The sequence below is a fragment of the Metopolophium dirhodum genome, chromosome 3 (genome assembly GCF_019925205.1).
Source record: "Metopolophium dirhodum isolate CAU chromosome 3, ASM1992520v1, whole genome shotgun sequence".
NCBI classification, from domain to species: Eukaryota; Metazoa; Arthropoda; class Insecta; order Hemiptera; family Aphididae; genus Metopolophium; species Metopolophium dirhodum.
Window position 1 is genome coordinate 41,271,260 of NC_083562.1, and position 22,255 is coordinate 41,293,514.

The 22,255-nt window shown below is 26.8% G+C and overlaps 1 protein-coding gene across 2 annotated transcripts; it reads left to right on the forward strand.

Annotated features, from left to right (window-relative positions):
* Nucleotides 1-7,837: 7,837 nt before the first annotated feature.
* On the forward strand, nucleotides 7,838-22,005 carry LOC132940859 (rho GTPase-activating protein 39). 2 transcript variants are annotated; one of them, XM_061008653.1, is made up of 17 exons: nucleotides 7,838-8,008; nucleotides 8,151-8,252; nucleotides 10,044-10,314; nucleotides 10,443-10,582; nucleotides 10,647-10,731; nucleotides 11,478-11,960; nucleotides 12,032-12,347; nucleotides 13,244-13,429; nucleotides 13,800-14,063; nucleotides 14,126-14,242; nucleotides 14,334-14,458; nucleotides 19,347-19,445; nucleotides 19,548-19,691; nucleotides 19,766-19,992; nucleotides 20,059-20,326; nucleotides 20,400-20,557; nucleotides 20,708-22,005. In XM_061008653.1, exons 1-17 carry the CDS (start codon nucleotides 7,986-7,988, stop codon nucleotides 21,168-21,170), a joined length of 3,471 nt encoding a protein of 1,156 aa, XP_060864636.1. In that variant the 5' UTR covers nucleotides 7,838-7,985; the 3' UTR covers nucleotides 21,171-22,005. The 2 variants fall into 2 exon arrangements, with proteins under 2 accessions (XP_060864636.1, XP_060864637.1); XM_061008654.1 differs by lacking the exon at nucleotides 19,347-19,445.
* The last annotated feature ends 250 nt before the right edge of the window (nucleotides 22,006-22,255 follow it).

Here is a 22,255-nt window from a genome sequence, read left to right on the forward strand (position 1 = left end):
TGACCAATGGCAACCCTACAATGAACAAAAATATATTATTATTTAGTTTCTGTTCTTACTGGACATTCAAATTTCCTACTTTTCCGGTGGATTTTCTTAAAATTATCTTACTCAAGAGTTAAGAACCTTCTCCTGACAATATTACGAACACAAAAAAAAAAGAATTAGCCTAATCGGTGCAGCCGTTTACGTGTGATGGAACGTCCAAGGCAAATGTATATATAGAGATAGATAGATGGATAGATATAGTATAGTAGATAGATAATAGCTTGTTGATAAAATACACACACAAAAAAAGGTCAGGTTGCAGCACGATTTAAGATATATCTTAGTATACCTTTAATCGTGGGTTACAGGTAGCTGGAAACCCTCGGGCCGCCGTGCCGTACCGTATTTCCCGTTCTCGACCGATTTCTATTGTTATAATATATGAATATAGGTATACAAATTACACGTAAAAATTCATTTTTACCGATTTCAACCCTTTAAAATCAAAATTTATTAATAAAGCAAGAAAATCTCAAAATAGAATTATAAAATATGTACCTATACTTGTAGTTATATATTATAATTAAAAATTAAAGAAGTATGCATATGGAAAAAAAAACATAAGTGATTAAATAAGAATTTTTATTTTATTTGGAACTAAAAAAGGAACTCATTCATTTTCCAAAGGAACGAATTCTTTTTTTTTTAAGGAGCAAGGAACGGAACTTTTTATAAGTTTCGAAAGTGTCCAAACACTGACATTATTTATAACATTATAGAAATATTGGAATATTTAAACGTATGTATGCGGTATATGTCTGTAAACACAATACGACAAACAAACAAAAAATTATTTTAGCGACCAACATGGAGATCAGAAATCTATTTATTATAGAACTGTAGACTATATATCCCGCGGTGCCATGTCAATTATCATGTTAATAGTTAGAAATTAGTATATTAGTTTAATTTTTAGCTGCACCCTGCACTGTAGATTATATTAAGTCCCACCATAACACATTACATTACATTTACAGTATTTTAAAATCAACTACCTAGTGTTTACTTGTTTATTACATGGTGTACGTAAATTTGCCCGTTTTGGTGGTGACATTTGTGACGGACGATTTTTTAATGATTTAAACGTAGTAGAAGCAAATCCCGATGCTTTAAAAAAGTGTTGTGATTCTGGCGTTGTTAGCGGTGGGTCAGGCTGTTTGGTGAGTGGGGGGAGGAGATAGGTCTCATGACATTTATCAGTAATCAGTCAAATCCGGGCAATTTCCGGGGAATGACAAAATCATATTTTGTAAAATCAATTTTACAAGTTGTACTTATAGTCTATAGATATTATAGATACAATATTTCAAAGATTTAAAAATAAAATTATTTCGAATGTTATGTTTTTTTTGTACGTCAAATAATACTAATAAGTAATAATTATCAAACAATAGTTAATGAATGTAGGTAGGTATCTATTCTTTTAAAAGAACCATTAACAAAATTATTTTGTTTCAAATCGTGATATGAAACAATACAGGTATGTAATATTATTAATATAAATATCAATAAAATTGTGTTTGTTGGGTCAAAAACCTTGAAAATTTAATACAAGGCTCCTAATATATTGTTACAATGATCGTTGAAAAATATTAAAAATACAGTCACAATTTTCTTATAAACATTTAAAGTTCAAATCTTTACAACATTGGATATTCATTCATTCAATTTCTCAATTTCTTAATATTTCTTATTTTGTTGTTATTCACAAACGAATAACCGTCAACACTTTAAATTTATATCGTAATATGTTTATTTTATAAATTCTTATAATTGATAAAATGTTCAAAATATTTTGACTGTTTTTGAGCTGTTTACGGATATTTTCAATTTTTTTAGTTTTATTTTCGATAAATGTCATTAAAATCTCCGTTGGGTCAAAAAGCTAATATAAAAAAACGACGCGTTGCACCGGGAGTGCCGGCAGAAGTGAAAACTTGAATATTAACGCCATGCATTTTTGATATTTTGGAATGGTTAGGTAATAATTTTACACGAATTGCTTTAATTATCATTATAAAAGTACTATAATTTTTTTGGTAAAATACAATAATCATTTATTGCGCTATAATTAATTATTTTACATTTTTTTTTAAATCAACCTTATGCCAATCATTCATTTATGCTAGTAAAATTGAAGGTAATTGAACAAAACGAACACTAGACAGTAGACACTAACAATAACAAGTCACTACTAGATAAAACATCTACTATGGTAATAAATATCAACAATAGTCCAACACATGAAAATAAAATAAAACCAGTAGTTTTTTTATTTTTTTTTCTACTTACATTAGAGCGAATAATGCCAAAAGCGAAAGAAAAATTAACATACTTCTAAAAGTCTAATTTCAATTTTGAAAACTAATTTGAATTCAATAACTTCTTTTCTATGTTTTGTAGGAAATAGATTTTCGATATTTTGTAAAGTTTTTGTAGTACAGTTGCAAATTAATTTACTTAATTACTCAAAATGAACTTGTATTCTAAAGGTTCAACGAGTTAAAAAAAATGAAAAAAATTTTCCTACAAAACATAGAAAAGAAGTTATCGAATTCAAATTAGTTTTCAAAATTGAAATCGGACTTTATTTTTCTTTCACATAATGGTCGAAATGCACGCATTCGTCTGACGTGACTTTAACATTTTTACCTATCAAAAAAAAAAAGGCAGGTAAGTGGATGTCGCTCTGCTGTACAGTAGGTTACAAGTGGGTCACTCTAATGGATGGTGTTAAATTTGAATTCAATGATATAAGATCATTGCATAAGAAAAAAGATAAACGATTCTGAGCGAAAACGGTCAGTCAGCCTATGATATTACCAAGTATACTTGATGATATTATTGTGAATAAAGTAATATTTATATATAACCTATTTACGTGGAGCCTTGTTTTAAATTTTTAATCCTTAGCTATAAAAGTTGAACATTTTATAAATTTTTAACTACAAAATAATTATTAAATTATAAATTTGATAAATTTTGTCAAAATTTGAACTTTAAATGCTTATAAAAAAAAATTGTGCCTATGTATTTTTAATATTTTTCAAGTGCTGTTAGAAAAATATATCAGGAGCTTTATATTAAATTATCACGCTTTTTTAACCAACAAATAAAATTTTATTGATATTTATAGAAAAAAAAACTAAAAAAATTGAATACTGGCAATGTAAGAATAAACAAAATAAGAAAATCGTTACATGAGATACCGAGTGAATATCAAATGTTGTAAAAATATGAATTTCAAACGCTCATAAAAATTTAATTTGACTTTCTTGTAGACATTTTTTTTTTTTGAAAAATGTAGACAAACTTATGGATAATCTTGTATTACATTTTCAAATCTTAGATTTAAAAAGAAAAAATTTTATGAATTCTCAACTCAAAATATTTTGCTAATTTTCGTGATTTTTCTGTATTTTGTCAATATTTGAACTTTAAATGCACCAGAATCTAAAACTGATTAAGTGCACAGCGCCGTTAAAGAAGTTTTCACTTCAAAAAGGTAATTATATTCATATGCAGTATTATATAATAATCAATTGTGTTTTAGATTCTGAGCAAAGCAATGAATGTATTGATTTTATAATGATGTGGGTTTTTTTTTATATTTAATTTTTAATTTTTAATTTTTGTGTGTCTGTCATAACCTTTTAGGAAAGTAAAAATGCTTGGGTTTTCTTCAACAGTAACTTTTCTGATAGGAAAGTGAATCTAGTTGGTACTTTGGGGGGTCAAAAGTAAAAAATTCTTAGTAGTTTTCAAAAGCGACGTGAAAAACAAAAGAAAAATTAAGAAAAAACGGGTATTTTTACGTAAAATCTGTTTTTGAGAAAATCGATTTTGGTTTTTGGTGCAACTCTAAAACAAATGACCGTAGGTACATGAAATTTTGACTGAATATTTATATTAGCACTTTCTATACACGATAAAGTTTTGAAAATAATTTGACTTATTTTGAGCTGTTTACGGACATTTTGAGTTTCCATTTTTTTTAGTTTTTTTTTCTATAAATATCAATAAAATTTTATTTGTTCGTTAAAAAAGCTTGAAAATTTAATAGCAGGCATCTACTATATTTTTACAATGAAATTTGAAAAAATATTAAAAATCCTTAGTCACAAGTCTTAACAAAATACCGAAAAATCACGAAAATTAACAAATTATTTTGAGTTGAGAATTCATAAAAATTTTTCTTTTTAAATCTAAGATTTGAAAATATAATACAAGATTATCCACAAGTTTCTCTACCTTTATCAAAAAAAAAAAAAAAATGTCTAGAAGAAAGTCAAATTAAATTTTTATGATCGTTTGAAATTCATATTTTTACAACATTTGATATTCACTTGATTTTGTCTTGTAACGATTTTGCTATTTTGTTGTTATTCAAAAACGAATACCTAACTGTAGATACATGAAAATTTTACTGAATGTTTATATAAGCATTTTTTATACACGATAAAATTTTGAAAATAATTTGACTCTTTTTGAACTGTTTACGGACATTGTCAGTTTTCAATTATTTTAGTTTTTTTTTTTCTATAAATATCAATAAAATTTTATTTGTTGGGTAAAAAGCGTAAACATTTAATGCAAGGCTCCTGATATATTGCTACAATAGCTGTTGAAAAATATTAAAAATACATAGGCACAATTTTTTTTTATAAGCATTTAAACTTCAAATTTTGACAATATGTATCAAATTTAAAATTTAATAATTATTTTGTAGTTAAAAATGTATAAAATGTTCAACTTCTATAGCTAAGGATTGAAAATTGAAAACAAGGCTCCACTTAAATAGGTTATATATAAATTACTTTATTCACAATAATATCATCAAATATACTTGGTAGTATCATAGGCTGACTGACCGTTTACGCTCAGATCGTTTTTCTTATACAATGATATTATATCATTGAATTCAAATTTAACACCATCCATTACAGTGACCCACTTGTAACATACTGTACAGCAGAGCGACATCCACTTACCCACCTTTTTTTTTGAACTTTAAATGCTTATAAAAAAAACAGTGACTAAGGATTTTTAATATTTTTCAAATGTCATTGTAACAATACAGTGGGAGCCTTGTATTAAATTTTCAAGCTTTTTTACTCAACAAATAATGTTTTAATTACATTCATAGAAAAAAAGGTGGGCAAGTGGATGTCGCTCTGCTGTACTGTAGGTTACAAGTGGGTCACTGTATAATGGATGGTATTAAATTTGAATTCAATGATATATCATTGTATAAGAAAAACGATTCTGAGTGGAGACGATATGTCAGTCTAGGTATAAGACATATTATACACTTATCTATGGTATTAAAAAAAAAATTGACCTATAATAAATTCCAAATTAATCATATCACAATATCCATTAGGTACATATAACGCGTTATACATCAACAACAAACCGTGATACTATCATCATAATATATCGATGAAAATATTACAAATTAGAAGTTTCAAGTGCCCACGAATAATATTATACAATCACAACAAAATAACTAAAATAGTTATTCTAGGTTTTTATGTAATTTCGTCCAAATTTGAACTTAAAATGACTCTATACAAATAAACTGTGCTTGTGTATTTTTTAGATTTTTTGGTAACCGAATTATCTATTTACATGGAATCTTGTTTTAAATTTTCAATCCTTAGCTATAAAAACTGAACATTTTATAATTTATTAATTACAATGGTTGATAATTTTCGAGATTTTGATAAATTCTGTCCAAATTTGATCTTTAAATGCTTATAAAAAAAAACTGTGCCTATGTATTTTCAATATTTTTCAACTGCTATTGTAAAAATATATCAGGAGTCTTGTATTAAATTTTTACACTTTTTGGCCCAACAGATAAAACTTTATTGATATTTATAGAAAAAAAAACTAAAAAAATTGAAAACTGAAAATGCCCGTAAACAGCTCAAAAAGTGTCAAAATATTTTCAAAATTGTATGGTGTATAGGAAATGCTAATATAAACATTCAGTGAAATTTTCATGTATCTACAGTTATTCGTTTTTGAATTACAAGAAAATAAGGAAATCGGTACATGAGAAATCGAGTGAATATCTAATGTTGTAAAAATATGAATTTTAAACGCTCATAAAAATTTAATTTGACTTTCTTGTAGAAATTTTTTTTTTGATAAAGTTAGACAAACTTATGAGGAATCTTGTATTAGATTTTAAAATCTTAGATTTAAAAAGAAAATTTTTTATGAATTTCTAACTCAAAATAATTTGCAAATTTTCGTGATTTTTCCGTATTTTTTCAAGATTTGAACTTTAAACGTGTATAAAAAAAAACTGTGACTAAGGATTTTTAATTTTTTTCATCTGCCTTTGAAACAATAACCTAGGAGCCTTCTATTAAATTTTCAAGCTTTTTTACCCAACAAATAAAATTTTATTGATATTTATAGAAAAAAAATTTAAAAAAACTGAAAACTGACAATGTCCGTAAACAGTTCAAAAAAAGTCAAATTATTTTCAAAATTGTATTGTGTATAGAAAATGCAAATATAAACAACCAGTGAAAATTTCATGCATCTACGGTCATTTGTTTTAGAGTTACACCAATAACCAAAATCGATTTTGTTAAAAATCGATTTTGCGTAAAAATTCCCGTTTTTCCTTAATTTTTCTTTTGTTTTTCACATCGCTTTTGAAAACTACTGGGAAATTAAAATTTTGACCTCCCCAATGCACCAACGATATTCACTTTCCCATCGAACAAGATACTGAAGTCGAAAATCGAAGCATTATTTCGACTACTTATCGTGTACACAGACACAAAAATAAAAAAATAAAAAAAAAAATAAAAAAAAAAATAAAAAAAAAAAAAAAATAAAAAAAAAAACACACATCATTGTAAAATCAATACATTCATCGTTTCACTCAGAATCTAAAAGGTTGGTAAGTGGGATGTATATAATTATAAGGGGGATACATTATTTTTGAAGAAAAAAGATAAGGGATGGAAAATGTAAATTATAAAAAGTGAAGGAACGTCATCCCACCGTATCCTTCCCAAGTTCGACCACTGATTATGTTTTATATTTGCTTTAAATTAGCTCGCTTGAAAGACTTAAAATATTGCTTTGTAATACTGTTATTGAGAACGGTTGGAAAGGCTTGGAATTAATGAATATCTACAAAACTTATGTACTAAGTCAAAAATTAAACATAACAGATGAAACAATAAAATTATTTCATATTTGCTATGGATCCTTCACGCATGCAATTTTTATTTAATAACTAATAATCTTAATATTTTATAAAATTAGTTAATTAATATAATATAAATAAAGAGTTACATGATTTTTTTTTTCAGTGCTCTTGATATAATCTCTTCATATAACATTTTGATAAAAATAAAGTTAAAAATAAGTTAATCATATTATTATGATATCAGTTTTTTACCAAGTTTGTAATAAGTTATGCACTGAATAAAGAAAATTATTACAGTATAAAATACTATACCCAATATGTTATAGCTATATATAAATATATTTTGTATAATATACACCTCCCCTCACGGGAAAAATTTCTGAGGGCGCCCTTGTTACGATCATAAATTATAAGTATTCATATTATATTATTGTAGCAGCTTGAAGCAGCAGCGGGTCAAGACACAACTTATTAAATTTCCCGCTATAATAAAACCTTTAATTCCAAAGAAGTTGTACATATCTTCAATACATTTACCGCAGATCAGATGGTGTTGGTACTAGATGGCCGAATTTTTTTATAGAGATATATGTATATAATATTATCAAAATGTAAAAAACAAATTTTCAGACTTCCAGTGTAGACTATAGGAATTAGGAGAATAGGACGTTTTAGTTCTTTCAACAAAAATGTAGCGACAATGTAGACCATTGGCTTCAGTTGTTTGAGAAGAAATTCATATAAACTTAACAATAAAATGACATCATTGACATCGGAAAGGTAATAGTGTTTGTTTAATTCTGATTCCACAATAACCATTTTATAGTGTGTGCTGACTATAGCTTTCTATATCTATTGTTCCACCTTTATTATATATATTTAAAATTTAGAATTATATATATTTTATAACATCTAATTTTAGGGTGGAATGGGTCGAGATAATCGAACCCAGGACCAAAGAACATATGTATGCAAATTTGACAACTGGTGAATGTGTTTGGGATGCGCCTGTAGGAGTGCCGGTGTAAGTACTTTTATTATATATTTAAATACTATCGTTTCATGTAGGTATTTGTAATATTTAAACCAATATTTTTGAGTTATAGGTACTCTTGACGTCTTTTCTTCTTTTCATTATTATTGTAAATATAATACATAAGCATAGGTTTAATGACCTTTAGCCTTTGAATATAGAAATAATTGAATTCTTATTGTACAGTAAACTATATTCTAAACTTTTAAAGATATTTATTGGTTTTTTTTATCTGTGTGAGATAGAGTATCAATTTTATTTCATAGATGCATTTATATGGTAAAAGTTATGTTTAAAAGTTAAAGTTAAACATGAATTTGTTTCTGTGAGTTTGTTTCTGTGAGTTTCTGTGTTGTTTGTAAAATAGTATTTTTAAATATTACCTAGGTATCTAAACATTTTGAATACATTTAACGATGTTGGTTTACTAACAATTAAATTATATTTAAAAACAATTAATATAATTTATTTTTTAATTAATACTACCCATTTAATTTAATGATTATGATTTATGATCAAATATCATATTATATTTTATTTAAGATACCAATTTTTTTTTTAAAATTTTATTTTTTGTAAGGTTTATTTTGATTATTATTACATTTTTATTACAGCTAATTAATATTATGGATATTTTTTTAGAATAACCACCTTTTTTAATTATTAATAGATGATTTAAACTTTAACAATTTAATTTAACTTTGATCTGAACTATATTTATTACATTTCACTCAATTACCTGCTATATACATGATACATAATATGTTATGTAGTTTTGAATTCTCCTGAGTTAAAATATGTAGAAAGCATTTAGAAAATATACAATAATATAATTAATCTAAATAATTAAAATGTTTAACTTCCTATTTTCGAAAATGTTTTAAATAAATCAATTTCTATTTGTTAACCAATTTACAGTGTAAGATTTGTAAGATTTGTTTTAAAGTGTCTTGATAGTTGTTGCTCTTATAATTGGTGTAGTTTTCTCAAGTAAATTAAACTCAATCAATTAAGAATCCTAAACTACATATTTTAAGTAAGTTTAGTGAGGTTTCAGCTTAAACTATACTTATAAAATTATTAATTTCTAAACATACCGAAAAATTTAGTGACTTTAAAATGTTGCCTCAAAGTGGCCCAAATATAATTGTTTATTTGTATTACTTTTAAAATAACATAATTTTATTTTTTAAATTTTTTAATTTATATTTCTATAAATTTAATAATGATTAACTTTAATATCAATAATAACACTATAGATGTGCAATACTAATAATAATATTATTTTTAATATTTTCTACATGGTTATTTATATTACGCAGTATTAACAACAAATTTTTTAAATTGGAAATTTAATCAAACAAAATTATTTAATCCATTATGAAATATTTTGACTTAGGTCATAATATATTTGTCTGTCAACAGAAATTACGTCATTCTAACAATACAATTTGTTTAGATAACACATGTGTGTTCCAAAAAAAGTATAATTTTAGAGCTGTTTATATCATATTGTTATTACCATTCCTACAAGGGTAACTAATAAGGCAATTACTATTGCGTTGTTGGTTTAATAAAGTATGTTTGTAATTTGTACTAGTACTTATATTTATTGGGCGGTAAAGTAAAGTTAATGTATTTTTATGTTACATAGCATGATGTTTCGTACAAATTGTATTTTATATAATTGATTCCCTGAATTTTCCTACTCCATGAAATATAGTTTTATTTATACTTAAATAAACCTACTCTATTTTTATTCATCACATGTTTATATTATAGAAAAAAGACAGACAACAACCAGTGGTGGGAATTATTTGACCCCATCACAAATCGTTTTTACTACTATAATACAGCTTCTCAAAAAACAGTTTGGCATCGACCACCCAATTCTGATATTATACCTTTGGCTAAACTACAAACGTTAAAACAAAATACTGAACCTGCTGTAAATGATGAAAATGATCGTAAATATTCTAAAGAATCTGTGTCAACTCAGACACCTGGGCGCAATAGAATGACAGTACCCCTTTCATCAAGTAATCAAACATTGGTAAGTTATATTACATTAAAAATGTTGTCACTAAGTATAAATGAAAATATGTACGCAATTTGTGTACATAATAAATTAATTGCAGATATCTAGTATGTTTGTTAACTTAAATTTTAAATTGTTTTTAGGTTAATGTTGAGAATGTCAGAACTTTTAAGTTAATGGATCCAGTTGCGTCAACTAAACGGTCTGTGGATTCTGAAACTCAAACTTCTCCTCTTACACCTCGCAGATCTCATCATCATCATCATCACCACCATCATAATAAGTATGTACATCTTATATTTAATTTTTAATGTACAAAGTTTTTTTAAATTTTTATATTCATTTAGACATCAACAACAAGCTAACACACCAAGTAGAGGACGACGCGGAAATCAGCCTAATGTTTGGTACAACCGTACTGCTTATTCACAGGTGAGTAATGTAAAGATTTTTATAAAAAAAAGTTAGTATTTATTTTTTATCATTGTAAAATTAACTAAATGATTTTTGAAAATTTTAAAATTATAATATAATAATATATTTAAAATGTTTAATCTATATAATTAATGAGTGAACTGAAAAAAACCTCATATTTATATTTGTTTTGTATACAAACTGCATTCTTACCTAAATAATTGTAATTTATACTATTTTAGTGATATATATATATAAATATTTTTAAAAAACTTATTACAACTGGTATATATAAATAGATAAGATGAATTGTGAGTTTGCTCAGCTTATTGACCATTATTCATCACCACTTGCTTAGAACAAAAAATATCCATTTAACTTGAAATTATTATATGTTTTTAAAAAACATTTAATATAGTCTTATCTAAATATTTATAAATTATTATTTTAAACACTCGACATAGTACAGCTGTCAAGATAAATATAAGTTGTCTTGACCCTTACAGATTAATAATAGGAAATTATTATAAATATAATAATTATCATATTAAAAATACAAAAGGAAAATAATATTTTTAGTAATATACTCAATTATTTAATAATTAAACTAATTTTCATTCTAGCTTGAAAGTTAAAATAGTTGATGATTTTATTTCAGATACGTTTATAATTAACAGATACTTATAATTAATACATTAATATTATTATACTATTTATATTATTTTATTGTTTTAGTTATACATTTTTTTGTTATATTTGTGTAGGATTCTGGTCGTTCAAGTGATTCAAGTTGTGTTTCTATTCAATCATCTAGTGGCAAAGATGCTAATCCTGGTTTGTCAATGTCTGCCAGTACACCATTATTTAGAAAGAAACTTTCTCAACCACCTACACCACAAAATAATCTTCCTATTCAACGAAGTTCTTCCAATGCTTCTCAATACCAATTACTATTAGGCAAACAAAAAAGCTTCGATACTGATATAAGTATTGGAGGTGGCTATAGTCTTGGTCATGATAATCGTAACAACAGTTGTTCTCGTCCTCGTCCACCTGTTGTACTATCTTCCAGTTTATCTAATAGCCAGATTTGTAGGAGCCAAAGTTTTGCACAAAAGTCAATTGCTACTAAAATTTCAATTGAAGCAGAAGAAGAAGATTCAATGCATGAAAAATATCTTGCTCCAAGTGGTTTACTGGGAATGCCTCCACGACATGGCAAAAAATCAGTAGAATCCACTCCTTTGGTATTAAAACATAATTTATGTATATGTACTGTTATCTGACAGTTGTTTAATGTCATTATTTTAATTTTTAGAGTTCACGGAAATGGCATTCTCATTCTGATACTGGATCTCCTACAGCATCTAAATCACGACCACCATTAACTCCTGAATACGCTAACTTTGCAGCTCCTCCTCCTCCACCAGCTGCTCCAAGTCAGTCCAGTTCAAAATCATCTTTAACACAATCAGTAAAACATACAAAATGTTCAAAAGATGTTGGACTGTCAAGTAGTGATGATGATGATTCTAGAGAAAATGATAATTCCAGTTCTAGTGTATCAAGTAGTCCCCCAACAGCTAGTAAAATTGATCAAAGGTTAAGATCTGATAACAAAGCTATAGATAACCGTAAGTTGAAATAATATTATTTTACATTTTTTTTACTAATAAAAACAGTATTTAATATTCCATTAGACTATAAACTTGTACAGGTGGAACAGGTGTGAAAAGTTTGAAAAAATTCACTTTAATCCAGTTGATATCAAATGTTTTGCTATTACATATTTGAGTTAAACTATGTTTCAATATTTAGGTTTAGATAATTTTCAACTAAAAGTTAGTTGTCCTCGGTAGAATGATTTTTCCCTTTGTATTTTTGAATACCATGTTTGTTTTAACAAACAAAAAGATTTTTAATAATGTTTATTCAGCATTTTCAAACAAATTATAAGGGTAATTCTCGGTATGTTTCAGGGGGGATTGGAACTTGCCATTTCAATTAAAAGGGGTATTTTGTATATACATACACATCTCATTTTTTTCCATTGATAACTGGCATGGATCCAGAGCAAAGATCTGGGGGAGTAGCAATAATTTTTTTACAACACAAATAAAATTTCAATATACACTTTGTTCTTAATTTAATTTTTTTAAATTATACAATATTGGATACAGTCCACAAATATGTATAATATATTTATATTTTCATACATATCTACAATTAGAATATAGAAGGATCAGGAACTATAGAATTATAAAAAAAATTGTAAAATTAACATGTCAGGGCCTCACCTGGATCCGCCCCGGGTTAATACGTATATGAGGAGTAACCCATATAATATGTATCACTAGATAGTAGATATGAATACTGAAATTTGGCTCTATGAAGGGAGGGATCCAGACTTTCTTAATAATAAATACATAACTTGATAATTAATTGTTAATTGTTAAACTATATATAATTTCCATGTGATTTAAACTATAAAGTCTTTTTTTAACAAACATTTAAAAAAAAAATGTATTAGATTTAAAAGCAAGACCTGTATCAAATCATTCAAGTTCATCTAGTCAACGTGGTGGAGCTGTTCGAAAAAGTGTTAGTCCAGCTACTTCCGATCAAAAACAAATCCCATTATATAGTAATTTAGATATGTTTGAAGGAAGAATTTTGCCTCTTCATCAATACATTTTAGAACAAGCAAAATTATCAGGTACTGTAATTAATTATATACTATACTCTGTATCATATAAGAGTAACCTCAGACGGTGGGCCTCTGCATATAACTGTAGTAATGGGTATGGCACGCCAAGTGATATACTCTCGGAAGCGTCACTTTATTATTTCAACAACTGTCTAGTTTGCTTTTTGCTAAGATTACCACAGTAATGCAATATTTTGGACGCAGTAAGTCGTCAGAAACAAAACCCGATTTAATTATTTAATTAAGGCTAGAGTGATCTGGTGACTGGCCGAACCAGACAAAAATCTGTTGCTACCTGAGATTACTCTTATGTGAGACAGATATATATATATTTAAAAATATAATTGAAAACTTAACAGTTATTTTCTATAATTTATAGGATCATCATATAGATTTGGAGACACAGTTGGTACTTGTTCTGAAGATGATGATGCTGAAATTGAAGATTTAATTAGTGTTATGGGCACAGCTACTGGATATGATAGTGATGAGTTTGCTGACGATGAAGGAGCAATAAGTCAGGGTGAACAATCAAGTTCACCATCTCCATCAAATGCATCTTCTAGACATTATTTAAGAGATGAATTAGATTATGATCATTTGACAGCAATGAGAACATCACAACCTCGGAGTTATGTCAATGGTACTAATATACTAATATTCTTATTTTTTTTAAAACTTTGTTATAAACAAACTCACTTTTAGATACTCGAGTTAGTGATTATGCGGTTGAATCAAGTAGTAATCAACATTATTATAATACAGTTACAAATACTTTGTCATCTCAACGGTCAGCAAATTTAGTCACACCATCAATATCTGGTAATTTAATTTTTTTAATACAAATAAGTTTTTTTTTTACATAGTTGAACACTAACAAAATTATATTATTCTTAATTATTATTTTGAAAAGATCCATTTAGCAATTCAGCTCCAACTCTTCCTTTAGAAACTCAACATACATCCTTAAGAAGACGAAAAGATCAACATGTTCAACCTCCAACTGCTTTATATTCTCCAATTTTGGAAAGAAATGAGGTAAATACACTTTATGTATTTTAGCACGTGTCAAAATGTTAAAAATGTTTGAATAATTTATTGTTCAAAATAGGTATGACTATGTTTTCTTAGAACAGTAGTGGCTTGTTTATAAGTTTAATCAATTCTATAATAAATATTATCTTAAATCAAAATTATAGTATGTAAAAAATATATAATAGGTTCAATGTTATTAATACATTTATATATAAAGGCATTTTTAGATTAATTAACCTGACTTGTGAGATCGACCACTAAGTTTTCCCAGTGTGTCGCAATCGATAAAAAAAAAAAGGTCAATAAACAAAAATACATTTTATGTATATGCATTATGCGTGTTACAAATGTTTTATTACTTTTATTTAGAATATAAATAAGTATTAATAACGTTTAATTTCATAGTTCTACACAACATGTATTTTAATATATTTGATTATTTTTCGGAAATTATAAGAAAAGGAGTAGAGATTGACTTGAACGTATGTCACCCCTGCTATATGATCTAATTCAGAGGTATTCAAACTGGGTAACGGCTCCTAGGGGCGTCAATAGAGTTGACGAAGGGAGCCGCGTCAAAGCACCGGAAACCAAAATTGATGTAGGTCATGTATAATTAATATAAATATTATTTATAATCATTAAAGCGATTGTGGAAACAATAATGAAACACATTACGCTACTATTTGTAGTTTTATTTCTAGTACTAAAGTAGTCACTGTTATTATCAGCCATATTGGCCATATTGTTTCAATTTTTTCACTATAATTTGGGAGCTGTATAAATATTATGATGACCTAACCTAACCTAACCTAACAAAGGAGCCACGTGATGAAAAAGTTTGAATACCTCTGATCTAATTATTAAAGTTAAAGATAATGCGAGCTAGGGTTTCTTAAAAATGTAGAGTTACTGGCAAATGATAATATTATAAAATACAGGAACATAACAATACATCTGGAGCAGTGAAATGGTTGAAATTTAAAAGTTTTGTATTTATTAAATTTGCAAATTATTTTTACATTAATCTATTTTGTAATTTAACCACATATTCAATATAACTTATAAATAATACTCAAGTAGAAAAGAGCAGGTGTTAGTTTTTCCAATTTATTTGGAAAATACTTTCTATAGGTATGTAGGATTTTCCAATGTTTTTATTTTAAAACAAGTTATATTTATATATTTGTATGTACCCTATATTATAATGATCTGAATTAAGTATTTTTTAAAAATTAATATATCAAAAATAAACATATTGGTACTAATTGATTTTTTGTTTTATTTACTTTACGGACTTATGTCCATTACACAATTAAATTATAATTTATCAGATAACAAGGTAATAATAATAATACAATTTGAATTCTGTTCAACCATGTATAATATGCATTATACACAGGTTAAGTTAAAAAAATATAATGATGTAAATATTAATATATTATATAACATAGAATGGATCTTGGATCTTTAGTTGGATACATCTAGAATATATGGATGTGAAACATGAGTAATAAATGATGTCAAAAAGAAAAAACTAGAAGCTTTTGAGATGTGGTGTTGGAGGCGTATGGAAAGGATAAGTTGGATAGAGCGGAAAACAAATGAACAAGTATATGTTAGTTTATATAAATGTATAGCCATTACACATTAAAACTTATTTATTGTTATTTACAATTCAACTAATTTATACATTTTCTATACACAATATAATTTTATATATATCATTTACTTATATTTTTCGACATTTAAGTTTTTTTAGTTTGTTTTTTACATTAAAAAAATGTTGCGTGGTAAAAAGCCTGAAAATTATATACAAGATTCATCATGAGTTGTTATTATAGGTATTTAAAATATTAATGATACATGGCACGATTGGTTTTTTAAGCATTTGAAGTTCGTACAGCAGATTGATCAAAATCACAAAAATTGGCAAATTATTTTGTGTTCTAAATTGTATGAAATTTTCAAATTTTATAGCTAAGGCTTACTCAATGTTGAGGTATTATCGAACCTACTGTACAGCAGAGTGTTTATCTACTAATCCCTTTTTTTGTGCTGGAATATACCAAATGTGATGAACCCAATTTTTTCATTTAATAATAAATATATTCAAATTCTTGAAATTGTTACTACCTATATTACTGTCTTGTGGCTATACAAACTTTTATTTTTCAAATAAGAATCGCCCTTTTTACCAAACATTTTTTAGTGGATAATTTTATTAAACATTTTGATATATCTTTCAACATTTGAAAGAATTATTTTTCAGCTATTTAAATGTTCATACTAAGGATAAAAGTCTCTAAAAATGGTTTTACAAAATAGAAAATAGATTTAATATTTGATCTAGTGATTTTTACAAATTATAAATGTTAATATATTAATATTAATTACAAACATTTTCAATTCACCATAGGCCCATATCTTCCAAACCCCCCATTATCATGGACCTATTATCCTTAGTACACAAAGTTCATAAACTCAAAAACCACTAGTTCGAATTTTGATTTTGATACATCAAGATGCTTAGAAAAATTATTTGCTAAATAATTTACCGTAGAAAGGGGGTTAACAAAATTTTGTATTTCCACAGGACAATTCTTAAGTAGCATAAAAATCTGATTACTGAAAATATGGTCACTAAGTATATTTAAAAATTCCCAAAATTGATTTTGAATAACTATAATTGAAAAAAAAATGGGATGAGTGCTTGGTGAATTAATTTGTCATTAAAAATAATAATTCTTTATTGTGTGTTAATGTATATATTTCATTAATTTAATCGATTTTAGATTCAGAGCATAGCTATAAATTTATTAATTTTATAAATTAATGAGTGTTTTTTTTTTTTTTGTGTCTGAAAAGACGTTCTAGTAGAAGAAATAGGGTCGCCCACTACCGCACAAAATACGCATAGGACAAAACAGCACACAGATTTTAAAATACTGGATACCACATTATATTACCATACACAAATTGAGTCATATGTTTTTCACATGAAAAAAAAAACTCTAAATTTGGAATATTATTTGTGTATACGGATACTAATTTGGACACTTTTTTATGCTTAAGAAATAATCTTTCAGTGGTACATAAAACTGCAAAACTCTTTCAATAGCATTAGTGCAAGCTATCTATTATAGTTTTACGATAGCCCAGTAATTTCTAGTACTCAGTTCCAACCGCCTCACAAATTATTATTTTTATTTCGTTTATTCTTGGTCTATCTTCTGAAAACTCGACATTTTAGTGCCCAGAATATTCCTCAGGGGACAAAAGGACAGAGATACAAAAAACAGGATGTATGGTCTCCTTATAGATACATCTACTATACATATTTTGATTTTTTGAATTTGGATTTTGTATTATGATTTTATGGAATTTGAACTTAATTCTATGTAATATTTTTATATTTAAATTTGTATTAGTTTTAATTAATTTGTGTGGCATTGAACTACTTTTGTGTGTGGTAAAGAAAAGTGCTGGAAAAAATGTACTGATCATCAACTTTGATTGAGGTTTCTTGCAAAAAATCTGATTTAGTTGTTACTTTAAGGGGAGGTTAAAATTTAAAATTCTCTGTAATTTTTAAAATAATTGGGAAAAACTATAAAAATACGATCATTTGTTAAACTGTTTATAATATTATTAAAATATTTGTTCCCAACAAATTAGACCATCTTCACTCAGAAATGTTTTTCATTGTATATGATGATTTACCATTGAATTCAAATTTAACTCATCGTCCATAACTCAAAGATGAGGTACACTGAGTTCCTACTGCATAGCAGAGTAGTTACATACTTGCCCCTTTTTCAATATCAATCTAAACTTTGTTCAAAATGAGATAGTACCAAGGCGGCCAAGTTGTGCATGGCTTAGTTCCGTGGAAGTGCCAAACGCGTCTTCGTAGTGGGAACGGTGTCTGACCGTCGTCCGACGAAAACTGGTCGTCGCCGGTGTACAAACTCATTTTGAACAGAGTATATAGGCTGATTCATTAAGTGTAAAACACTGATTATCTCAAAAAGTATTAGTGTTTTTGAAAATATTTTTTTACACAGTTTGAAGTTGTTAAAAGATCATATTTTTAAATATTTTTTATCCTTTCTTTTTAAGTTTTTACTTTTTTGAATGACAGAATAGAGTTTTAATTTAATTTTCCAAAGCAGAATATTTTTCTAAGTATTTCCATACATAAAATTTGAATCGAGTACGAGTAGTTATAAGTATTTAAAGTTTAGACCAGCGGAGTAGTGGACAAACATTTTGTGGGGTAACCCCATACCACTCCACTCCGCCCATCTGAACTTTAAAAACTTATAACTCATAAACTACTCACCCTAAATTCAATTTTTATGAATCCGAATACTTAGAAAAATATTCTGCTTTGGAATATGAAATTAGAACCCTATGCTGTCATTCAAAAAGTAAAAAACTTAAAAATTATAAAGATAAAAAATATTTAAAAATATAAATTGTTTTTTTAACAACTTGAAACTATGTAAAAAAATATCTTCAAAAACATACATACTTTTTGAGATAATGAGTGTTTTACGCTTTATGAATCACCCTGTAGAAAATAACTCAAAAGTTTAGAAATTGTATTTATTATATATTATCAGTTATCACAAATTATACTTCATTAAAAATATCTCACATTTGTATCCATCTAATATTTTTTTTTACTCTACCATGTTCTGTTAATATTGAGATTAATCATATTATTATATTTCTAATATATTTTTATCATCAGTATAATATATACTATAAATATACATATATCCAAGCATCTAGAAATGCTTTTACTTATATACATAATACATATTTTTAAAATTTGGTATCTTTCTGCATGTTAGCTATTGTTTTTTCTTGTGTGTGCTTATAGTTTTTGCTGGCTCGTTATGCAAACTCCAATCGCGGTGTATTCCACCCATCATTATCTCAAGATGATCGATCCTGTTCGCCTGCCTATTACTATGAACAGGTTTATATATGCTTTTGCAAATGCTATTAAAATAATGTGAAACATATTAAAATTGACTGAAATCATAATTTCTTTATTTTCATACTTAAACTATTTTTACAGACTTCCAGAACTTTATTGAATCGTGATAAAAAAACTACTTCTGAAAGCGACATTGAAAAATATGCCCAGGATAACTTAAATATACATAAGAAAGGTATTTTCCGAAAAAAATTTTCAGTGAGGGACATGCTTTCATGGTCTAAGGTATAAATTAAATAATTATATTGTATTTGAACTAAATTAACATCTTACTCTAATTTTAATTGAAATATGTATAGGATCCAATTCGTAAACCTATGTTAGTGCTGTCTGACAAAGCATTGAAAAAAGAAGCTTGTGATTTATTTAAATTGGTTCAAACCTATATGAGTGATCGCAAAGCAAAATTAGGAATGACATTAAATAGTGTGGCTTTAGAAATATGTATGACTGGTTTTATGAAACCAACCCTCCGAGATGAATTATACATACAAATATGTAGACAAACAACAGAAAATCCTAGAAAGTATGAATATTTATTAAAATAGATAAAATATTTTTATCTTGTATCTACATTTTTTTTTATTTTCAGAGAAAGTTTACGACGTGGATGGGAACTTTTGGCAATTTGTTTATCTTTTTTCCCACCTTCTCCTAAATTACAAAAATACTTAGAAAGTTACATGGAAAGACATAGAGATCCAGGTCTAGACAGTTATGCAACTGAAGTTGGTCGGTGGCCTGTCCATGTTCAAGTAAGCCACTATGCCAGTGTGGCCACTAAAAGATTACACAGAATGGGTATAAACGGTAAAAAAGCTGTCCGAAGACCAACACTGGAAGATATTGAACAAGCTAGAGTTAGATTGATTTTATTTTTAATCATATTTTACTTAATAAGGAGTTTATTTATATCTTGTTGTTCATTAACAGATGCAAATATTCAGGCCTAGTCTTTTTGGAAATACAATCAATGAAGTTATTGATCTTCAAAAAGAACGCTTTCCTAACTATAAATTACCTTGGATACAAACCATATTATCTGAATTAGTACTGAGGCACAGAGGTGATCAAACAGAAGGAATATTTAGGTAACCAAAACAATACCTATTACCTATTATTAATTATTAATATAATGTATAACATTTTTTTTTAAAATTAAGGTATTATACTTTTATACTATAGTTTATAAATATTTATTAAATATTAAACATTTCTAATTTGTATTCTATACTCTATAGAGTACCAGCTGACATGGATGAAGTTATGACCCTTAAAAGTCGTTTAGATGTATGGGAAGTTCCTGGATCTGAAGAGTTGACTGATGCCCATACACCAGCATCTTTATTAAAACTATGGTATCGTGAATTATACGAGCCTCTTGTTCCTGATCATATGTATGCTGAGTGTATTGCAGCTCATCAAGATGCTCGCCGCGCCATTGCTATTATTCATCGATTACCACCTATAAATAAAGCTGTTTTGGCATATCTTATTCACTTCCTACAATTGTTTACCAAACCTGAAGTTGTTCATGTTACCAAAATGGATGCTAGTAACCTGGCTATGGTTATGGCTCCGAATTGTTTACGTTGTACTTCAATTGATCCTCGTGTTATATTTGACAATGCTCGTAAAGAGATGGCTTTTATGCGTTTGTTAATATTACATTTTGATGCATCCTTTATGGAAGGAGTATTTTAAATAGATCTGTTATGTTCAATAACTAATTACTGGAACTGTAATAGTTTCAAAACTACACAAACCAAAGGTTATTATTATGAAAGCACACTAATTTAATTATTTTTTAAGCTAATATTAATAATATATATACGTATGATAAATTAAACATGATGACAAAATGTTTGACATTGATTTTTGGTAGTTTAGATAAGTGTTACCATGTAAATGACTTTCAAAATTTTACTTAAAATATAATCTAATTACTTAAATACTATTTTAATTATATACCCTCCCACTGCCTTTAATATGTTGTTTAATTTTTTAATAGCTTATTTATACATTTTTATTTTTTATTTTTTACTTTTGTTTTGCTGTTATGATTATAGTAACAATAAACAGTATTAGATTATTTATTTAATAATTTACTACTATAATATTTTTTTAAATAGTCAAGTGGTATTAGAAAAATGAGTTGTGTACAAATAAGTGAATTATAAATATACATAGTACTGTTTTAAAATTAAAAAAAACTTTCAATGACATATTTTGTATTTGTTAAGTTTCATAAAGCTTATTAATTTAACTGAAATGTAGCAAAATGTTTTAGTCTTATGCTACAAACAGACTAGAATTCATGTTATTTTGTTTTACTGGAATATCTTTTTTGTTCTGGAATTAAGAAAAAAGATCTTTTATCATTATTAATATAAATTTTTTGTCTGAATGTATTTATTTATAAGTTCAGTTTTTGTATCAAACACCAGAACAATATTGTCATTTTAATTTTATACACTTTATTCTTTCTTAACTTCTTTGTGGTGTTATTGTATGAATAATAAAGTTGGAATTGTTTTTATTTTGTTGAATAGTTTTTTAACCTATTATACCAAGAACTTGAGAAAGTGTCAATTGCTTCAAACCATAGAGTTTCACTTTTCTCTATGTACCAAACACTTAGCGATGTTTATTCATCTTGTGTTCAAGGTAACAATATTCTCATTTTTCCAGTCACCTGCCTGTTATATAATACTCTGTACTCGTAAAATGATAAAAAGTCACCCTTAGTGATGGTGTGGCTAAAATCAATAGCCCAATGCTCTTGGGTT